Below are 23583 nucleotides of genomic sequence, written 5' to 3'. Positions count from 1 at the left end.
AAAAATGGGCTCCTGAACCTGTCATACCAATAAGCATTCAGGCACTGTATTTTTTGGGTTTAGCTTCTGCATGTAGCCTGCTCCCTGGATAATCAAGCAGACATGCTTCAGCTGCTGGTTTCCAGTTGTTGCAATAATGTGCTAACATGCTGGTCCCCTGAAACAGGCTGCTTATTAACTGTGATGCCCAAAATGCCATCTGGAGTGTTATTCAGACATCTATAATTATTCTGTCTACTTCTATTTGATTGTCTGCTTTGTTTCACTATGCATGCTCTTTATTTCTTTTCATTTTTTTCTTTCCTTTTTTTTTCTTTATCATGGAATCACTTCATTTTTTTGTACAGAAGTACCAAAAACTCTCATCTCTTCTATAAATTTATTTTACATAAAGCTGAACATACGAACTCTCTAGAAGAAATTCTAGGAAACAAACTGCAAAATCTCTCAAGTAAGAGTAGAAAAAAATACCATAATAATCACTTTGGCAGAGACTAGTAATCATAGAGGAACAAATTCTTTGCTTCATGCCTTTTTCCATTAATTCTAGCACACAGTGCATATAAAATATCTCCAATTTATATGACAGTGAGTTGCACTCTAAGTGTAAGTGGAAATGACTTTAAGAGGAGCAGGCCAGCATAGAACAGGTTCCTGAAGCAATGAAGTGGAAAGGGACATGTGAGTATGCCAGCTAAATTATTTGATCTGTTTATATCCTCGCTGTTCATTCTGCTATGTGAAATCACTCTTAATATCTTGCAAAAAACATGGGGGGGAAAATGGAATTATTTTATTTGGATAACAAATGTATTCTCTAGGGATTTGCTTTGACTTTTCAATGCAGTGCTAGTTAGTTGCAACCAGCTGAGAAATGTGTCAAACTGAAAATAAAAATTAATATGAAGAAGCTAACTCGCTTGGCAATAAATGTGATAGATACTATGTGCCATATGAGTTAAACGGAAAAATTAACACATGCATCCCCTTGGTGTTTTCAGCACCAAGGTGTATTATATCTTCTTGAAATATGTCAGTTCTTATGACAGATTTGTCCCTACATCACTTGATGGCTGCTGCTTATCCAGGAAGCATCCAGAGTTTTCTCAGAGCAGCCCTTAGCTCTTCCTTTCTCTGTCTAGTCTTATGTGATTGGAAAAATTCTCTTATTCCGGTGTAGAAAAGGGGAGAGAGAGAGTTAAAGTCTTCAATGTGATCCCCGGCGTGTGCCCGCCCTGGCCAGAGAAGTATGTAAGAAGGATGAGGGGGTTCATACATAGGCCATAGATTAATAAATAGTCAGTACTTAATTTTATTTTCTGGTGCTGGGAGAATGGAATTTGTAATCCCAGCGCGGCGATTTGCGGACAGTATCCCCATCTAGGGGCGGATCTGAGAATCTGTCTCGGCTGTAGAGCCTGCCGGTGGGGGAAGGGAGGCTTTGGGAAATACCCACATCCCGGCCGGGACGCTGCTCGGGAATACAAACCAGTGCTCGCACAGCACGGTGCCTTTAGCTGCGGGATGTGGTGGAAGGAGCTGCTTAGAGTAAGACTCGGAAAAACCACGAGGGTTTCGCAGGTTGCTGATGTTGCCGAGCTGCGGTGCCACGGCCCAGCCCGACGTGTGGGTGGGCCCGGCCCGGCTCGGCCTGGCAGCACCGGGGGGGACGGGCAGCGCCCGGGCTGGGCTGCCTGCAGGGCAGGGACACAGGGAACGGGGCAGGGACGCGGGGAGCAGGGCAGGCATACAGGTAGCAGGGCAGGGACACGGGGAACAGGGCAGGATGCTCGGACAAGGGCGCCTCTGTCTCTGCAGCATGTCAATGGGTGCCGCTGCTTTTGAAGCGTCCTGCACAGCATTCATTTTAAATTTGAGTGGCTGCGCTTTAGCTGGGCTCGTGTAGAGGTCCGTGGTGAGATGGAGCACAGGGGCTGAGGTCTCTCCCAGAACAGATAACCTCGTGTGCTTTGAGAAAATGATATTACAGATGAGGGCCGAGGTCACTGGCAGGACAGCATGGGAAAGCTTGCACGGGGGCCATATAAATTGTGCCTGATACTGAGAGAGAAGGATTTTGCTCTTTAGCCCTTAATTTTCGTGATCCACTTTATTTACATAATTATCCTTGTTGCTGCTGGTTTTTCTTGCCTTTTCATGTAAAATGCTCTGTGTGAAAATTCATCTTTGAAGATAAAAATATATAAATAGCAAGGCAGTTACAAAATATTCTGTGATGTTATTGAAGTGACCTTGTTGCTTTCTTTTTCACTGCATCCTCTTTCTTTTCCTGAAATAAAATTATTTGAACAGGATAACCTCTTGTAACTTTATTGAAAAATGTGACCTGCTCAGTCAGTTGCTCTTGCAGAGCTCTCTTAGCTTGGGGACAGAGAAAAGGAAAAATGACTGCATGTAAGGCTCTAGATTTAAGGTCAGCCATTCTGGCTGATGAATTTAACAGAATTATGTACAGCATTTTCCTCCCTATCCTCCTTCTGATGGAGTGATCCTGAGTAGAAGGAATAACCAGATTAGGGTTTTGACGTGACTATTTGCATAAATGAGCCAGTATGTGCAACTGGAACGAACAGCTTAGCGCTGGCAAAGCTCCAGAGACCCTAAATCAAATACCAGAGAGAGAGAGAAATACAGAGAGGCAAGGGAAAATACTGTACTCAAACACAAGATATTGGGACAAATATTGCACAGCTGAGTCACTGTGGGATGTTTATGATAAAATAATCCTATTCAGCTCTCCCACCCTAATAATTGTGCACAAGTTGTGATGAAACAAATTCTTGACTCAACTATTTTTTTCCTCAGTTCTTTTGAAATAATAAGCATATTTTCCACATTAACACACACAAAAAATACTGTGCTGGGTAGCAAAGCTAAAGTCCAAGCAAGGCTTCTTACACATGATGTGCATTAGTAATAAAACCTGTGAGCTCTGTTGCTGTTTTTATGCAGGCATGTTCTGTGTGGCAGCCCGTTTATGCATTTTCCACTGTGCTGGGGCTTACATCACTGTCGTATTAGTCTAAGCAGAATAGAGCAGATTGTTTATTTTGGTTGAGCTCCGCTTCAGGCTGTAACATCAGATGCAGCTCCTAGAGTGACAAATTCCAATTGCAGTGTCACAGATTAAACAAGGGTACAGAGGAGCCCTGCAAGCAGTTTTGTTTCTTATGGGAGTGAAAGGATACTGTGCTTGCTAAAGTTAGTGTGTGTGATCCCACCATGACCAGAATAAAATCATTTGCTCTCATAACTCTCTCCTGTTTAAAAATTATATTGCCCAGAATCCCTTTTGTTGTACACTCTTCAGTTTGGGGTTGCAACAGTCAACTGAAGTTAGTCACCTTTTATGTATGAACAGTGCAACTCTGCATTACTTTTATGAAACATAGTAATTTTTAGCTTTGTTTCTTCTACTGTATGGTAATATTTCATTCACAAAATGACAGACTCAAAAATCAGTTGTGGAACTTTTGGAGGTCCTCTGTTCCAGGCCCCTGCTGAAGCAGGATCACCTAGAGCAAATTGCTCACACCGTTTCCAGATGGCTTTGGAATATCTCCAAAGATGGAGACCCCACAACCTGTGGGAAATCTGTATCAACTCTTGGTCAAATTCACAGTATAAATGTTTCTCCTTATGTAGAAGATCCTGCATTTCAGTTTATGCCTTTTGTCTCTGGTTCTGTCACCACCACCACAGAAAAGAGATTGTCTGTCCTCTTTACACCTTCCCTCCAGAAGCCTTTATTTTGTTGAGATCCCACTGAGGCTTTTCTTCCCCAGGCTGAACAGCCCCAGCTCTCTCAGCCTCTCCTTATGTGGGAGGTGCTCCTGTCCATTAATCTTTTTAATGGCTCTGTGCTGGAATCTCTCCTGTAGCTCCCTGTCCCTCTTGTACTGGGGAGCACAGAACGGGACCCCGCACACCCGGTGTACTTTATCAGTGCTGAGCAGAGCAGTAGGATCAACACCCCTCCCAACTCAGCCCATGGTACCATTAGCTGTTTCTGGGGCAAGAGCTTATCGCTGACTCACATTCAACTCAGTGTCCTTGAAGAAGCCAAAGTCTGCTCTCCTAAAGCCCAGGGTTGTTGCATTTTGTTCTGCCTCCTCCTTTCAGCATCCAGAATTCCACTGTCTCATAGGCCCTGCAGACAAGGCTGCCTTCAGCCCTCACATATCCAACAAGCCCCTCATTTTTAAAAGCATGAAAACTAACAGAGCACCTTTTCTTGTGGCTCCTCTGTCACCTGGATCGGCAAGTTACACATTTATACACTTCACTTAGCAACTACATGTTGCACTAGCACGGTTTCTAGGGCGATTAAGTATCGCCTCTACTGGGGAGCATTAATGTTACCAGCAGAAAACATTTGAAGGTACTTGCTTCCTAGAAACATGTGCATTAGTTTTATCTCAGCTAGACTTTTTTGCAATATCCATGGCAGATAAGAATAGTGACATTTTAGAATATAAGATGCTTATACAAATTACTTCAGTGAATAATAAAAAAAAACCCAAATAAATCAGATAAAATGGCTAGGAGTTCCTCAAACTTTTCAAGTGGCCTCTTTGCCCATTTTGAAGACAAGTATTTTTGTAATAGGCTTCCTTTCATCTCATCTTTAAAATGTGCGCTGTTGTTACCTGTAAGACCTGACTGAAGATTTTGACGTCTTTAAGATTGTTCCATTAACATGTGACAATTTCCCAATTGTTCCATTTGTGACCCATTATCTGAGAAGCACCATGAGAGAGTGCTGTGAGTACTTTGTTTACCAGAAAATTTTGATCTCCACTGGTTTTACAGCTGACTACAGTTTCACTGTCCTCAGTGTGTAGTCAGTTCTGATTAATGCAGAACTAAGCAAGATTAAATTTAGGCCCATCCTCTGAGTGCAGATAAGAATCTTGACAAGGTTGCTGAAGCTCTTCACCTTTCAAGGTACATAAGAAACGTCTCCCATGGAATTTACAGCATGTGCAGGATGTTGAAGGTCATGTGGGCATGTGTGGCTTTTAAAGAGATGCAGTTCCATTCCACCCCCATTCCTACTCCCTGCCAACATAACCAACCCTACCATCCAACTATTAGGTAAAGGAAAAGGTCTTATTTCATCATATGGCTACTCTAAAATGAATACTAAAAGGTCAAAGTTTTCTTAGTAGTTACTTGAATGTTAAAATTAATATGAATAACACTAAGAAATCCTTTGGCAATGTACAACGTGCTGTTTTTATCATAAATTAAGCTATACCTGTTACCCCTGTGTTCCTAGAAGTTGGAATTTGTACAATAAACTGGCCTTGATTTGAAAATGATAGGTGAAGATAGAATTAGAGAGATGTTGAAGGAGGAACCTGGAGAAAAGAGAGAAAACATCCAAAGTATTAGAGAATTAATGTTGAAGGAAAGTGAGTTGCTGTAGGGAGTGCTCCATTTATTCAAATGATTAAAGAACTAGCTGCTGAAACTGTTGTATCTGTCAATGGGAAATGCAGGAAAATATCTTTAAAAAGAAAATAGCTACAAAGACCTGAAATAAACAAGTAGCTAGTCATATGTTTAGATCTCTGGAATGTCTCTGTATGGTATAATAGGTAGATGTACAGACACAAGGAGAAGCAAAGGTTGAAACTCTGGAGGGAAGCAAATAAATTTCTTCGTGCTTTTTACTATATGTATTTAATTGTGAAGTTCATGATTCTGTATTTTCAATTCTCTTCTCTTACAAGTAGTTGATGTTAGCAATCACAATGCCTCAACAGAGATCAGGGATATTTTTTTTCCATTGTCAGCTGACATGTCAAGGTGGTTTTTTTAGCTGTTATGTTCACAGAGTGCAGGACACAGATATTTCTCCACTTCTGTCACTTCATGTTTAACTTTAAAAGGAATATGTGAAGGAGAATTGGAAGATATGTAAGCAGCTGACATGTCATATGCTCTTGGAAATGTGTCCTGAATACTAACAGTGTCGCTTCTAATCCGATAAGCTTCACCCCTTGTAACAAGGCTGTCTGTAGCGAGGCCGGTCCTCAAATAAGAATGTCCTTTGCCCAAGTGCACTGGAACCCTGTGCAGGCACTATTTATAAAGGCTGTGCCACTCCAGTGTGCAGCAGAGCACGTGTGGCCTGGTGATTCAGAGCTGGGGGCTGCGCATTCCTGGTGCCACGAGACGAGGAAATGTCATTGTCCTCACACTTTGCCAAAGCAGGCTGGGGTTCAAGGGCTGCTCTCTTCTACAGCTCATGTTCAGAAACAGAAGGAAAACCTAATGAATCACGCATGGCTGAACAGATCATTGTCAGGGTAGCTAATGTTCCACAGAGTGGAGAACATAATTTGTACCTTATATAATGGGGAATATGTGAGTCAGTTTTGATAAAAATTGGCCTGAACCTTCTTTGAGGGATCAACCATGCTCACAGGGTTTGGCAGTTTCTGTAAGAACTTCTTCTTGAATCCATACAATTGGATTGCTGACTGTTTCTAGTAGTTGTCAGTTCAAGGGTTATATTTCTTTTGGTTGCTTCTTTTTTCTTTTTCCTTCTCAGACTGCACGTTACTTCCAGTTTGAGAAGTTCCCACAAAGGAGGAGTGAGGCAGAGTCTGCTGCAGTACCTGTGTAGCCAAAATGTAACTGCTAGGAAGCCTGGTGCAAATAGTAGTACTGTGAAAACCCTAAAAAATGCCTTGTTGCTCTTACCGATTTAACTTGATGCATTTTTTTTCTGAAATCATTCCGAGCTCAAAATCGGGTCAGGCAAAGTACAGCAGTGAGATTCAGTGGCCTTAACCAGTGCTCCAAACTCCTGAATAAGTGATAAGAAAAACAGGTTGATTATAGTATTTGGGATGGAGGGAGAAAGATACCGTTTTGACAGACAAAGAAGTTTCGGTAAAACTTTTCTCAGTTAGTTTTATTTCAGAAATGAACTTTCTGTCACCCTCCATTTAAAAATGCAAAGATGTCCAATGAATACTAAAGCAGAATGTTTTCAGCTAAAATTAAGCAGATGTACAGGTGCAAACCTGTTTTCTGTATGCAGCTGCTGTGCAATTAAATTTTTTAGATGTGATTAAAACACCTGGTCTGCCCTTGTCAATAAAAGATGTTATTTTTCACTTTGAATTATATCCTTGTAGTTATTCAAAGAAGTGTAAGGCCAAATTGTGGTCAGATAAAGTAAATAACAATTTAGCAATTGGTTATAATTCAAACAGAATCAGAGGAAAGAAGTGACAAGTGAACTTTTCTGTTAGTCATTTTGGAAACTTAAATGCCAGTGTTCTGTGTAGTTTTTCATTGCAGTGATGTAATTATTCTTCTGCAGAAATGCAATGCATTTCTGTTTTAACTGCAGAGAAGCAGCAACAAATTCCTACCAGATTCAGTCATTGTTTTTGTGCTATCAAAGTCTAAGTTGTGTACACCAGTTTAGAAATTAATGTGATGGTTGGGCCCAAGACAGCACCCTTTCTCTTGAAGAAAGCATGAATCCTGTGTATGAATTACTTTCTAAGACATGAAATGGTGCTGAGAGGAGGATGTATGATTTTGGACAAGTTTGTTCTCTGCCTATCTTTACTTGTTAACATAATTTGCACAGCTGCACTTTCAATATGCCCTCCCATATTCATCAGTGAATTTCAACGTTCTCTTCATTATTACCAGAAAAGGTTCTGTCTTTGTGAGATTAGAGTTTGATAGTGTATGATATATGTGGTAGAAAATACATGAATTAAAGTTATTTTTAAATTAAATATCAAGCATCTGTTGACATTTCATTTCTCAGTATTGTTACATGTAAACTTGATAATAGTGTAATTGAATAATGTTTTAGATGGGTCATGTACATGAATTGTAACTTTGGATATGGAATTTAATATCCCAAGTATTGCAGTTTATTCTGTGAATGGACCCATATACCATGTGGCATTTTGATTATTTTGAAACACAATAAAGAAGCAAGTCTCCCCTAGTTTAAGAACAGCTTTTTTCCTAAGCATCTTTTAGGGTTTCAAGGCAGAAAGTCTGCAATTTTTTGTGGTTCAGTTTTTTCTTGTGTTATCTGACACAGTCTACAGACTACAGTTTACCAAATGTACTTTTGCTTGATTGCTAACATAAAAAAAAAACTCTGCTCATTTTTTACCACACACAGTCCTCATCTCAGAGGTTATTTTTGCATGGCATCTAAAGTAAAAACCAAAATCTAATCAAGTCATGTCTCTATATTCTGATCAGTTTGAGGTTTTTTTTGGAAACAAAGTAGGTGAATGTCCTCTTTTAAACAGCACTGATATATTTAGGGACTTATGAATATAAAAACTTCAAGTAAATATTAAAGGCAAAAACTATACCTTGTAGTACAGCTTTCATATCTAATATTTCAACTGATTAGAGAAATTGCAATAGTCTGAATGCTTCTGTTAAAAGTAGATGATAGGGATTGCTGAATGATCTAATTTCCAATGATCATTGGTAAATACCAAGGAAAGGTTGTCATTTTTTCAAGTGTTGTCCTATAATTTGAAACAGAGAAAATACGAGAGTTCCATAAACTTTTGTTTTGGGGAATATTTGTTATTTTGGGCTGCATTTTGAATTAAATAATGCTCTGTTTGTTTGTTTTGTCCGTATGTTTTGCATAATAAAGTATTTCTGCTCACTGAGCAAGAAACGGAGCAGAAAGTGTTTTGTCACAGAGTCCAAATGTATTCCGTTGACACATTTTAGTGGTGTACAGATTCTTAGGGCTGAGCCAGCTCTTAGAACCCATGTGGAAATACACAGTCTTTGCCACAGTAATGGAAAAATCTACATTTGTATTGAAAGATTTCTGTATATTGTTTATGGTTTGATCATCCTATGAATAAATATAGGTAGATTATGAAGTTAAGTAGTGATATCCGTATTGATTGAAGGGCATCTCCAGGTTATTTTTTCACATGTCAAATCAGGTTTATTTATTATTATGTCAAATTGTGGGTTTCCTTGTTTTCCATTCTATTTCCCTGTTTTTATTCCTCCTTTATTTTCCTGATAGCTAGAACTATAATTCAGACCCCAGCCCCTATGCAGTTAAGTGTGGTGTGTTCAGGGAGTTGTCAAAAGGAAGTTGAAGTCAGAAGATAACTTAGTTTAGTGAATGCCTTTTATTATTTTTAAATTTATCTTCTTTTTTTTTTCTGGTTTTTTTTTTTTTTTTCCTTAGAAATTACTGGGATATATATCAAATTTCTTCCTATAACCTCCCAAGGTTGTCTCCCAAGGCCAGGTTGCTTCTTCCAGCAGAGAAGGTGTGTAACAGAAGAGTCAGTATGAAATGTGGGAATGATCCACGTGTTCTGGGAAAGCTGTAGACAGACATGAGGAGTCAAAACTATTCATTAGTGCTGATAGTTGTGGCTATTATGTCCTCTATGAGAAAGTTGCAGAGTTTGCTTGCTACATCCTTTTCTTTAAGGAAATGGTCAGGGAAGGCAAGGAGAGGGTAAGATCAAAAATCCATATGCCTTTTCCCTCATTCTGTGTCAGCCCACATAACCAGCTATGTGTGAGGTGGGAAGTAAGCTGCTTTAGCAAAACAAGGGAAAGCTGGACAACAGTGAAGTTTTAGTGAGATCCCTGAGATAGGTGCCCTTCAGGCACTATCATTTTTCCAGTAAGAGTCTTCATATAAGTTCTGTGACATTTATATGAAGAGTATATAATTTCATTACCTGAAAACCTGTTCTGCTTAAGAGCAGAGGGAATGGCCACAACAGGTTTTTTTCCTGCAGTGTGTCTTCTGTCATAAGTCAGTTCTTGTTAGCATCACAAACAGCTTCAACATGATTTTCAGAGATGATATTATAAAGCAGTATTGTGAATTCCCTTTCTTCCATTCCTGCAATATTCAGTAAGTGTAGGAGAGGGATAAATCCCATGGGTCTATTTGTTTTTGACTTTCACTATTGTTTGGGTATCAAGATCTGGTATTCCTATGGGAATGCCAAGTTCTATTTAGACTGATGTCAGTCTTCCTTAGAGTTACACAGATTATTAGGTCAGGTAGGCAAAGATCCTTTGTACAGGATTTGTACTCCTGTACAAAGAGCAGTACATTACCTGAGACCTCATACTTAATACATTCCTTGAATGATGACCAGCCAGGCAGCCTTCAATCAGGCAGTATAAACTAATGAAAATGGATGTGGAGATTAAATAGAAAGCAGGCACCTGAGATTATTTGAGCTTCCAGAATCTTCTTTTGAATTGAGTTCAGTAACTATATATCTTGAGAATTTTCTGCATATTTTTATTGTCCCAGTTACAAATTCAGACATTATACTTCCAAAACTTTATAATAATTTGAGTTTACAACTTAGTTTGGATGGGGAGGGTGTGATGGGGGTGGGGTGTGTCAGTTTTTTTCTAGTTGGAAAGTTGATTCCATTTACTCTTTTAAGTGTTGGAAGTTGGCATGTAGGCAAAAAGGAGGAGGGAAATTAAATTTAGGCATAGATTTGAGTGCATGTTGGGCATTTAAATTCTACAGTTGTGACACAGGGCAGTAATAAAATCAGAAACAGAAATTCACAATATGAATATGACATAATGAAGCCACTTTCGCTACTAGTACAATTTTCTGCTGGATGTTGCAAACTATTTTCTTCAGATTACTAAAGATAATTGACTGCTTTGAACACTTAAAATCTGCCAAGTCAGAATGCCTTCTGTGAGACTTGCTAGCCCAAGGCTTGTTCTTTCCTTTGAGTGGAGGTGCTGATGTAGAAGGTGTTCTCAGATAACTGCATCTAGACATTTATGCATTTCTGATAAATGCATCTAGACATTTGCCTTAAGGAGGAAAGGGTAAAATATTATCTGTATATTTTAAAGACAGTGAGGAGCTAAAAAGATGGGATTTCTATAAAGAAATGTCTTGTTATAACAATAGCTTTAGGGCCATTTTTTTTGAAATATAATAATCATGTCTTTGGCTCAGACTGAAGACTCATTTAATGGCAAGCACCCTCAAGTTATTGTTTGGATCAACATAAAAATTTAATATCCTTATTTGAAGAGAAAGATGAGAAAAAACATGAAACATCATTTTAAGGTGCTGAAAGATAATTCTCTAAGAGCAAATGCACTTAATGTATCCCTCCTACCTTCTGTTCCTTCTTCCATCTTTCCCTGTGCTTCTCTACCTTCCTTTGTTTTCCAGTCTTTTTTTTTCTTCCATATGTTAAGAAATACAGTCCTAAATTTCATGCACCAGGGTGTATTTTCTAAGCTAACTGGAAGAGAATAACTGAAATTTACACAGTGGAGACGTGCTTTATCCAAAAGTTCTATTCCCTCCTGGAGTCCCAGGGAATGAAAAGTATAATATGATAGCATCCCTTAAGATAATATCCAATATTCTTTTCCTCCTGTACCTTTTCCAGGGATTTAAACATCCCCAAGAAGGCAAAAAGAGCTCACGATTGTGTCTTCTCTTTTGTGTTAGAAACATTCTTCTGTATAATGTGTTTACAGAAACATTGATTTTTACAGGCCATCTCAAAAGGCTTGGTTCTGGGAACAGAAAATAAGGAAAAAAATATTTGGTAAGATGTAATAAGAAAAGAGTCCCAAACTAAAGCTCTGTTGTCATAAATCTGTATTACAGGACTCTTAGTTTTTAAACCTGAGTGTCCACATGCGCATTGCTGTTGCCTGTTGAAGACAGCACACAGTAACCCCTGGACTTTGCCCAAGAAATGTTAGGGACTTTGCTATTTGGCAAGCCTAAAAGCCATGTCAGGTCCCATTCTAACAATTTAACAGCATAGGCAGTTGCATTCCAGTGGCATAAGAACATTTTCTGACAATATTAAGTTTACTAGCATAAATGTCAAGAGTAAAACTAAAATAAGATTACTATATAAGGTATCAAGTCTTGAAAGAAATCAACAGGACCTCATTAGGCCCAGTGAGACCAATCAGGAGCATAAAATGCCATTAGGGTATGAAGGCATTTTGACTATTTACATTTGTTCATCCTTAATTACTGAAGGATTGTTTGGTGCTGAAAATGGTGCAGGTGAAAATAGTTCTTCCTCTTGCTGTGCTATCCCATCATTTTCCCAGCTTCATTGGTTACCTTGATGGGTTTCTTTCCCTGAAAAACAAATGATACTGATTTCTTACTGTGTGTCTCTAGTCAGAAGGTTATGAGTCTGTGAAAGGAAGGCTGCTTGTGCTGTCAGGAGTGTGTGGCTGCTGTGGACTGTCAGAGATGAGCAGTTTTGCTTGTGCTGCTAGTGGCTGGGTGCTGCCTCAGGAGAGGAAAGTGTGCTGTGACCTGGCTTAAATCTAGGGAGGGGTGAAAGAAGCATTTGCCACCCTTTGGTGGCAAAAGCCGAGAGTAAAAGTGACACAGGTTTGGGAAGTCATTGCCAAAGTGTCAGTATGGAGGAATCAGTTCACAGCAATCTGGAGCTCAGCAAGCCACAAAGGGTAACCAGCAAGCAAACCAGGGTTTGGGTTAGGGTAGTTTGTGGGCTGCTGCCTTTGTTCACTTTTGTTGTGTTTTCCTTCTGTTACCAAGGTATTTTCCTTTTCTCTCCAGTGGAACATTAGTGAGGTTTTACAAGCTCAGGTGGAGGAAAAGGAGCAGGTTCTGCCCGTCTCCTTTCAAGGCACATCTGATTTGTTGGTTATTTGCTGCACAGAGGAGCACTGTGAACTGAATCTGAAAGCTTATAGGATGTTTCTCCTCCAGCCTGATCACCTTCTACTCCTTGATACCATAAGATTCAGCCACTAGTGGCAAGGGTGGTTATTGTGCCTGAGCACAGAGCTCACACAAGGCATGTCTGAGCAAGCAGGCAGAGAAAACATGTAGTACCAGGTACTAATTTGAATGTACCAGTGCATGCAACGAAGACTCCCCTTGCCCATGTCCTCAGGCAGCAGATGCTGCTGCCTGCCAGAGAGAGCAGAGATTTTACAGGCAATAATGTGTGTCATTTCCATACCCTGAGAAAACCCTTAACAGCACAGTTAACAGGAACAGTGCTGAAAGGAGTACTTGCCATCATGAGCACTAATTTTAAGCATGCCTGTTTTCTCCTCCTATATTCTGGTTTAGCACAGTCAGGCTGTTTCTGGGTTCTAGCCTCTTGGCGCTGCTTTCCAGTAGAAATAAGAAACATGAAAGCACATTTTACAGGAAAACATGTAACAGAGGAGAAAATAGGTCAGATTTCACTTGCCAGTGCTTCTTTAACAGCTGTGGGTCAGAATACATTTTTATACAGAAGCACAGCCAGAAAATTTAAGCTTGCACAGTGATGTCTCATGGTGTTCATAACCTTCATTTCATGACCTTTGATGCATTGTGTGGCAAGTGATCAAAGACAAAAAAACAGGGTTGTGTTGTTGTTATTGTTTTAAGGGATTCAATATTTTAGTTTTCTGGTAATACTATATTTATCTGTACTGGGTTTTTAAATTAGAACACCCTATGTAAAGATATATTTTCATCCCTTAGGAAAGGAAATGTAGGGGTGTAATTTTTTTGTTCAGAAAAGTCCATGAAGGATGGATTCATGACTGCAAAGTTATATCTGATATTACTCTCTTAGTACTTTTCTTAGTACTTTTTCTTTTCTCAGGTAAGCTCTTTATACTCATTTCAAATGCCTACCCTTGTCTAAATATTTGGGACCTGGATTGTTTATTCGCAAGTTGCCTGTAATCGATAAGTCACTGTTTTTATTAATCCATAATAGCCTATTTCTCATTAGAAAGCAGGATTTACTGCTCTACTTTCCTCCAAACTATATAAATTCTAAACCTATATTCTAAATGACTGTGGCAATTTTTCTTTACTTTCTACATTTAGATTTTATAGAAATATTGGCATCATTCTAATATATTTTAATAACATATTCAATCAGAAAGTTCCCAGAAGTATCTTCATGGTAAGAAAACCATGCACTTAAAGTGTGCTAAACAGCAAGTCTTTCAATAGTTTTGCATAAGAGTGTGGAATGTGTGTGATAGACAGGAAGGCCAGAAGTGTCACCAGCTTTGTAGGAATTAGAAGACTATATTCTCCTACATGCTGTTCTATGAGGAAGCCACATGATGGATGAATAATTTGGCTTATTTAGGCATTGTAATTTTGTTTTGCTACAGGGATGGAGCCAAAATGGATTGACTGCTGCTCAAGGATGTTATTTCTGTTTTTCTTTTGAATTTTATGAAGCAGGAGAGTGCCTGTAGTGTCCATGTCACCGAAGTTTATATTTTTCTTTTCCCTTACACATTTTTTCAGTGATTCACCTTTTCTTGAATGGTGCTGACCTGAAACCTAAAATAGATCTGCTTTGGAATGACATGGAGATCCATTCTGAAATGAAATTATTTCACAGTGCTTATATAGTAAGCTTTTTGAAGTACAGGAAGATTGACAAAGTGGAAAAATGTGCTATAAATACATAAAATGTGTTTAATGATAAATATAGTACTCATAGGTGAGGTTAAAGACTCTGATATAGCTGTGTGCATTCATATTTACTGCAGGGAAAGGAACTCCACATGGCTATTTTAGCTTTGCTGACTGTAATCCCATCAAGGCAGCCTTATAGATATTTGCTAAGGTTTTTTGTTGTTATTTGGTTAAGATTTTGAGATTGAGGTGAGAGAAATCCAACTGTCACCTAGAAATGACCTCAAGGCGGTTTCACAGATTTGTCCAACATGATTTTCACATATTTCTACAGGCTTAGATGTATTCCTTGCCCAAAAGTGCTTCAGACTGTGGCTACTGACATTTTCTAAAAAAATAATGGTCTCATATATGTGGTGTGCTGTTTAACCTTTATTCAGTCCAGCTTTTTTCAAAACATTAAGAGTAAGGACCAAGCAAGAGAGAAATTGCCCCATATATTTTCCAGTAGGCATTGCAAGATATGTCAACTGATCCACTGTTATTTCTACAAATAATTCCTTATTCTAAGCAGCCCCTCACAGCCATTGGACTCAATCTCTATACAATAATAGCCATAATGAGATTTTTAGGATGTACTAGAACATTCAATTTCTCAGGATGCTTCTTATCTAAACAAGGTCAAGTCTTTGTATCTTTCTTTAGCCAGTATCCTGTGGTAGTCTGTCTGAGAATTATCTGCACCTTGCTGCTCTGGAGGGAAGGAGGAAAGGGTTTGTGGACCAGAAATCACTTCCACCCCTGCTGTTGTTGGGCCACAGTTATCCAACAGTACTAAAACGAAGCAGAAAGATTTAAGGTCCCCTTTCTTTTTCATTTAAGTCAATGCACACTGATAAAATTCTAATGAAAAGGAATCCAAGCACAGGAGTGAGTTACTTATTATGGAAATTTCCAGTGATGCATTGTAATGTTGGATTTTCAATTTTTAAAAGTGGTTACATTCCTAATTGGTGAACAAAAAGGACCAATTTATCCCTTGCTGTGAGAAACATTTTTCTTATATATTATTCTCATGAAGCCTCTAATTCAGCCAAACACATTATGTAAATGGAACCTATGAAACACTTTCTAAAATATATGTCAGATTTACATTACTAGCCTGTTGTGTTAGATTGAGGAAGGGACCTTGTTACACTGTAGCAATTTTTTTTAATTTTCATAATACTCCTTTCTAAAATAAATTGCATTTTCTACAAGCAAGGCTTCTATCAATAACTCTTGGTGTATCCTAAATGAGTATCCACTAACTTCACCTGGGCATTGTGATCGTAATCTCTACATCTTCATCTTTACTGATCTCAGGGACAAGATTTTTATGCCCCTTTTAAACTAGAATTGCATTCTTTTGATACAAAATCTGCAAAGGTTGGACTGCAGCAATTGCTCCATTGCCAAATGAATTTGGATCAATCTGTCTTGCATAAAAATTGAGTTTCTTAAAGCCCTATGACACAGATAGCCTGGGCTGAAAAATTGGCGGGCAGTGTGAGAGCTAAGCTTGTTCTTTCTGACACAGTCAGAACCCAGATTTATATCTCTCTTGTACACATTGCTTGGAATCTGATGGTGTTAAAAGATAGCATTTTTTAAGATAAAATAAAGATGCAGTTTATTTATTAAAGATAAATTTAAGATAAATAAAGATAAAGTTTAAATATGTACATGTGTGGCTATGCCCTTTCTGTAGACTTTAGTTTTAATTTTAGACAGTTGTGATACATTAAGAAGCAAAATCAATTATCACAAAATAATTTATGGCAGAAACTGAGCATAATAGCTCATTTGCATAATGAAGTGTTAGTATTGATTTCATACAAGTTTAGGTGGAAATATTATATTAATATCACTATTTTCATTTCTGGCCTGGCTTTAAGATACTCCACTTTTGACAGCCTTCTCTTATGCATCTCACCACACACATGTATTTTGTCTTTGAAGTGAAGGTCAGAGAGGTGTGAATTTAGAAACAGGGAGCTTCCCATGAAACTAGAAAAGACACTTAGACACTGAAGTAATAAAAAAGAGCAATTAACCCTTAAAGTGAGATATCCATTAAAACTATGGGCAAATTTTATTAAATCCGCAATTTATGAAGAAATGTAAGGTTTTTTTCTAAAGTGTTTCTAGTTTTTCTGAAGGTTACTGGTGACCACAGGGACTTTTGCACTGTAGGACAAGGCAACTGCTTCTCTATTTCTCCATAATGACTTAGGGACTGTCCAGAGCTAAGCTCATTTTGCCTTACAGCTGTTTTTTTAAAATTATTATTTGGTACATTCAGAACAGCAAGTGGGCAACTAATAAGGATTAGTAATGTGGGGAGGTTTTATTTAATTCAGTTTTAAGCTGCTTTATTCAAGAAAATCCTTAAAACACAGAGATTATATTTTTGGAGGTACTAACACACTGCCATGAATTCTATAGTATGTACAATACTAAAACATATTTTCATGGAAGATTAAATGCTTGTATACAGTATGTGAAATTACTGATTACATTTTGAAGCTGTGTTCCTACACTGAAGTCTTTGTGTTTTACTGTTTCAGGGGATTTTCAAAGCATCATCTCAGGTTTTAGAGAAAATGTAGCAGTATTTCTAACCCTCATGATTTTATCACAAGTCCTTCTGTATTTCATTTTGTATTTCAATACTTGTCTCCTGGAGTACCATAAATGTGTGAGAATTCCTACTTTTATTTTTAAAAATAATTATACTTCTTACTAGTAACTAAAACATTGAAATTTGGGGTGAATTTCTTCCTGTGTTCACTCACAAGCAAATTAAAGGAGTAAAGTAATTCAAGATTTGGATGGGAATCTCACTGTTGTGTTCAATTTAGCACATCTCTCTTTATTATTTGCCATGTTGAGACTTGAGGTTGGTAATAGCTCTGAAAGATAAGAAACAATGTATAGCACACTTTACTTTGGAACAGACAGGTGTGTTATATCCATCAGGAGTTAGCAGAAGTTACCCTATGTTAGAGCAACACCATTAGGTTTGATCAGTATGTTCCTGCAGTGAAGGCACATTTCACGTGTGTGTAATATTTTCTGTGTTACTCAATTTTTCATTCACCTTCAGTGTGCTGGTCCTGGACGGGCTTTTGGAAACCACTCGCTCTCTGGCTTTCCTTGCTGTGACTGTCACTGGATATTCTCTGAGTGCAAACCAGCTCAGGAGTAAAACTCTTTGTCCTCACTTATTTCAAGCGTTTCCTCTCTGCACCTCCACAAGCAGCATTCTGTCAGGCTTGGGTAGCTTTATTCAGTCTCTGCATGTGTGATGGGTGCCTGCACTCCTGGAATGGTCCATGGAGGCTGAGCCCATACAGGCAATGGAGACATTGATGACTCAGCTCACCTTACTGCAGGTACCTGAGGCTGATCAGCTCCAGCCTCCACTTAGTGTATTGACTGTAGCAGGAATTTCTCACCACATGGAATTTCTCACTTACCATATTTATGCCCAGCACTTAAGTTTAGGTGTTTCACTCCCAAATTGAATCACACACCTCTCACCACAAGCTGAATTACTTTACTCATCAGTACTAAGAGAATGCATTGGTTGCAGAGTTCAAATGGCTGCCTTGAGAGGCTGAAGGCACACGGTGGTTTTCACAAAATCTTTAGCTTTCCTAGATGGTCACATACCTATTTTATCTTACCTCTCACCATTGATGTTTTACCATATATGATGTTTCTTCACCTCATACAAAGGATATCTGTTCTAAAGGACTTTTCTTTGTTTAGATTTCAGTTTTCAGTAAAGTTTCAGCTTTCAGTAAAACTTTACTTCCATTTCCTTATATCTGATTCCTTTTAGAAACGATCTTTTGAAAAGTGCTGCAATATGCCAGGGTAAAATCTGTTTTTACGCATGTAATAATCCTGTTTGCTGTGAATTGAAAATAACTATTAAATTAGAAGTTTGAAATGAAGCTTTCTTTGGAGTTCAGTCCAGTCCTTGTTCATCACTCTCACTGCTCTGTCTTTGACAGGAGTCCTGTGCTTGTGTTCCAATGTGTGCATCGCCATGTCATTTGCCTGGACTGCTTCCATCTGTACTGTGTGACCATGCTGAATGACCGCCAGTTCACCCATGACCCAGAGATTGGCTATTCCCTCCCCTGTGTAGGTATGTTTCTGGTGATGTTTTTATAATCTGTTTTTAATGTAATTTTGATTTCAGGATAATATTTTTTTTAACACCTATTAGTTTTGTGTAAATCAGTGGAATTATACTGTGTTCATAGGAGTTGTTTAATTTGTTGGAGAAAATATTTGAATATTGAAGTGGATTTTGCTAAGCATGTGAACTGGAGAATTAACTGGATTTTAAAGGGCATTTCTTTTAAAATCAAATGTTTACTTTCTTCACATTAGTGTTTTATAATAATGAAGTGCAAGCAGATGATAGCATGACACTACAGTTTAAAAAAAAAAAAAAAAAAACAAAACACCTTGACCTCCACATTTTCAATTTCAAATTAAGTAAATTATTAACTTTCTTGGTCTGTCTTCAAGCACTAATGAAAAAGGACTGCAACAGGAATTTTAAATACTCTTCCTTTTGGTGAAGTTATTATTGCTAATTATCACCTCTTTGAATGAAATGTAGTTACGTGTTTTACTTGAGTAGGAAACAAGGCTTGACTTAACTGAACAAAGAGTTAAATATAATATAGAAGATTTGTTTTGAGAATTGATTCAATTACACTGGCATGTGGACTACAAAATTGTCAAAAATGTTGCTATGAAGAAGTATAGAAGTATATTCTATACAGAGAATTCTTTTTTCTTGGTGTTAAATTAAAATGGGAGCATATATGTTTGTCTCAAGTGCTGTATCATGGTATGAAAATAATTTTACACCATATTAGAAGCTGCATAGAAGATAGGTTTGCCTGGTTACCTGAATGGCTGATAAATAAGTTTAAAACCCCACTAGATGGGAGAAAAATTGACAAAAGTTCTTAGTGGAGTGGCATCTATTGAATCTGAAACATGCCTTGACAATATTGAAAGTACATTAGTAAGAAATATATAAATTATTTATTTTTAATTGCTTCAAGAACAAGCAAGCAATGGTTCTTTACATTTCACTAGAACTGCCATTTATGTGCTGTGTTGCCAGGTCTTATTTTACTTCCCCCTAAACAGCTACTGCATTTACACACTGATGTCATCCTACACAAAATAATTTTTAATGTTTTGTAGGAAAACTTGTCATGAGAAACTGAATAGGAACTTTATACCTAGTGTTCTTTCCTTGACCTTTACATTAGCATAGTGCTGTGTGGTCAATCTGTACTCTTAGCCTCCTTCCTTGCTTCTCCAGAAGTCAATCCATTTGCTGCTCCCACACAAATTAATAAGCTGCTTGAGTAGAATCCTTCCTTTTTTCCCCTGTTTTATTGATTTCTTCCATTTTCTTCTGTTAGCTCCATAGGTTAATCAGTTATGCCAGTGGTGCAGCAGGCAGCTCATCTTTCTCCTTGCTTGTGGGCCTCCTTGCTGCTGTGGCTGGTGTCAGAGAGCTTCCTAAAGTGCAGGCTGATATGTCAAACTAATGACCCTTCTGCCTCTTCTCTCTGTAAACCCGTTGCTAGTCATGCTGCACTAAACTTGTATTAGGATTTTTCCATATATTTTCAACTCCAGTTGCTCAGTCCAGAAGTTCTTTTTCTCTGAGAAGAGACTAAAAAGTTTTCAGAAGTTTTTACCACTGACTGGCAGTTGTCAGGCAGTCTTTTTCTCTTTTCTGTTTGCTGAAGTTGAACATTATGGGAATTGAACAGTGGAAGCAGGGTAGGGATGAGGAGAATACAAAAAGGTGATGCTGGGATGCTCAGGGTTGGAATTTCAGCCTTGGAGTGGAGAGGAAGGCATGGGTTTGGCTTAAGAAAGGCATGCTGTAGAGGATGCACAAAGGATGGTGTACTTCTGCTATTCAAGTGAGATAGAGTTCAGCTGAGGAAATGGGAAAGAAGCCATTGCTGCCAGTCTAGCCTCAGCTGTGTTGTACTCTAAGTGTTATAATAGTTATATATGGCAAGACTAAAATATTGCTAATCTCAAAGTTTCAGAACTCCCCAAACTGGAAAGTTGTTTTTAAAATACTAAACCTTAAAGCAGTTCTAATAGCAGTAGCAATAGTAATGTAATTGCAATACTTTTTCTCTCTCATTGATTGCTACCTCTGTCAGTTGTCTCTGTTATGTTAGCAGTTTTGCATTTAAAAATATGCACTTGTAACTATTCTCTTTTGGGGTACTTTGCAGAATGAAGAATCTAAACAGAGCTGTTGTAACTTCACGGTTCATTTCTGCAGCTATCTGAACCTAACTTTCTGATATACAGGTCATTTGGTTGTCTCTAGTATTAAGTTATACTTGAGTTAGGAACTAATGAGTATTTTTTATTATTTGAGAAAGTCATGAGACTGTTTCATCGCACCTGTGAGAAGGAGGCATGCCTGCATTGCCAACCTCTTCCTGCTGTTCAGACCCAAGGGGTTTTAGCCTCCTTCACAGCTATGGATGCAGCAGCTCTCATCAATGAATTCACTTAAGAAACTTTCAGAGCAGTGTCACATGATTTTCTCTTCCACTTATCATGGTATTTCTACTGAATAGCATAAGATGTCATTTTTGCAGTCTACAGTTCACAATTTTCATTTTGCAACTACAATTTGCAGTTTGTGTTTACAGATGGGTATGATAAGGCACTATTTGACACAGCTTTTTCTAATTACCTCAATGAACCCTCAAATTAATTCTCCTTGACAGAAATGAACACCATAGGACATGCCAAGACCTTTCTTATTCTGGCAATGTGGGTTTAATACATGTTATATCTAATGGAGAATGACTCAAAGTAAAAAAATAAACATTAGGTCTGAGCTTTATTGAAAAGATAGAGGTTTGTTTGAGCCCTCTTCTAAAAGGAATACAAAACAAAGTCATATTCACTCTGATGAGATTTATGTTATGGTAGCTGACCAGGCTGCACAGACAGCTCAAAAAAGTCTGCATTTAAACATGTATTTTAAACACCACAGACTAATGCTGAAATAGTGTTTGTGATGTCTTGATGTTTGAGGTTTGGATTTTTAAATGTTATTTGATCATTTTCACGTAAGAATAGATTTACTTAAAAACTGGCACATTTCCTCAAGGCATACGTGCACACATTGCCCTCAAATTCTACAGGAGGGTTTGATTTTGTAATTAAGCATAGTTAAATAGTTGGCGCTTCCAATTAGTTCTGTTCATTCTAGTGTTTTTCAAAAATAGAGATAACATAATGAACATAGCCTGCAGTTTCCATTAACATTTGACTCACTGTTCCCGATTTTTATCAAGGGAATGTACCAACATAGCAAGTTTTTTTATATCTTTTATTGGATCAACCTAGAGGTGAAAGCACCATACACACAACAGAATAAAAATAAACAGCAGCTGCTACAGCAAAGGGTCACTGTGACAAACGAGATCAGTGTTATCATCACAAGTGTATGATAACTTGAGCTGGAAAGGATCTAGGGATTTCAGATAAACCGGGCTCCTCAAGTAGGTTTAATTTCTTGCTTCCTGGCACACATGTGCCAGAGGATGCAATTTTTTTCATTGCATTCAGGTATTTTGTGTTGTTATATCCTTGCTTTGCTTTGATTTCTGTTATGCGGCCTAATTAAGCAGGAGATAAGAAGGTTTCAAAAGAAAGCTATCATCTGAGCAGATGAGCTATGATATATCACCTCAATAGTGCCATAGCTTCACTTTGTTCCAAAACAAAATGTGTCATTGCTGTGATTTTTGGAAGAAGAACATTAATTCCTTAGTGTTCAGCTGCTAATGGAGTGCCAGGCAGCAGAGCTCCAGCTGAGAGGAGCCAGCCTGGAGGAGCAGAGCTCTGAACACAGTAGCAGTGCATTGATAGGATTAGCTGTTCACAGGAGTGTGGCAGCAGCCCACCACCCAAACCCACTGCAGCAGCTCAGAGCAAGCACTTGCAGAAGTGCAGAGGAGCTGGCTGAATTCCATTGGTCATTAAAATAAAAAAAAGTAAATGTTACAGATTATACTCTCTGCCCTTGTTAAATAGCAACAAAAATCTATCCCATCTCTCTGTGTGGTGTCTTGTATTAATGAGGCTTCATGCATAGAAATTTCCATGAGTGGTGACCTCCAAGTATCTTTGAAATAATTAATAAGGTGCTTAGAGGGATGGATTTGCATATGCATGAAAGATCATTTATGGTTATTTAGTTACTGTGCAGGGCAAAGAATCTTCGAGCATTACCTCAAAGAAGGAATTGTATACAAATATACAATATATTACCTCTTTTAAACACATTCTTTTCCTATGAACACAGTTGCACTTTTGAAATAGCATTAGAGCATTATGAATCTTGATCCCCAATGTAAAATAGACTTCCACAGTTCTTTGGTAGTAGAAAAGTTGGTGATACCTAGAAAAGGCAAGGTTTTGTGCTGCTGTAGGCACTTTGCAAAAGCATCTTTGCATCACTTTATTTCTTATGAGTAATCATATGCATGATGTATTTTAGAAGAATCCAGCTAAAAGATGCGGTTCTCCTGATGACTATAAAACACTATTTTACCTGGAAGTAATCTGATTTTACCACAGATATATAAATAAATATGGAGAATTACCCCAATTTGTGTATGGAATTGCTAATAAAAAGGACTAAAGCTTTAAAGTATAATAAATTGCCTCAAGAACCATGTTCCACTGAAGGAAAGCTTCTAGGGTTAGATTAAATTTTTTATCCACATTACATGCTATTTGTATAATAACACTATGTCAATGCAGTCATGAATCTCTGAATCATCTTTCAAAATCCTAGTACCCTTATAGAAAAGGGGAGAATGAACAGCTTAAGCAAAGTTTGCAAGTAGAAGGGAGGAGGAAAGCTGTGATTTGACCACCCCAAATAGTGCGTTTGAGTCATTTCTGTTATGGACAAAAGCTCCAAGCAATTTCAGAAGGTGCAGCTATGCAAGGGGGTTTAAATGAAAGTCAGTGTTCTG

The 23583-nt window shown here is 38.1% G+C and overlaps 1 protein-coding gene across 1 annotated transcript in view; it reads left to right on the top strand.

Annotated features, from left to right (window-relative positions):
- The window catches only part of PRKN (parkin RBR E3 ubiquitin protein ligase), a 554180-nt gene that overhangs the window by 268243 nt on the left and 262354 nt on the right, over positions 1–23583 (top strand). The window contains exon 7 of the mRNA XM_058801467.1: positions 18526–18662. Coding sequence (XP_058657450.1) covers positions 18526–18662 — 137 coding nt within the window. The remainder of the gene's footprint in view (positions 1–18525; positions 18663–23583) is intronic.

Source organism: Ammospiza caudacuta, chromosome 3 (assembly GCF_027887145.1).
Source record: "Ammospiza caudacuta isolate bAmmCau1 chromosome 3, bAmmCau1.pri, whole genome shotgun sequence".
Lineage (NCBI taxonomy): Eukaryota > Metazoa > Chordata > Aves > Passeriformes > Passerellidae > Ammospiza > Ammospiza caudacuta.
Note: the sequence above shows the minus strand (reverse complement) of the source record. Positions and strands in the feature narration are given on the sequence as shown.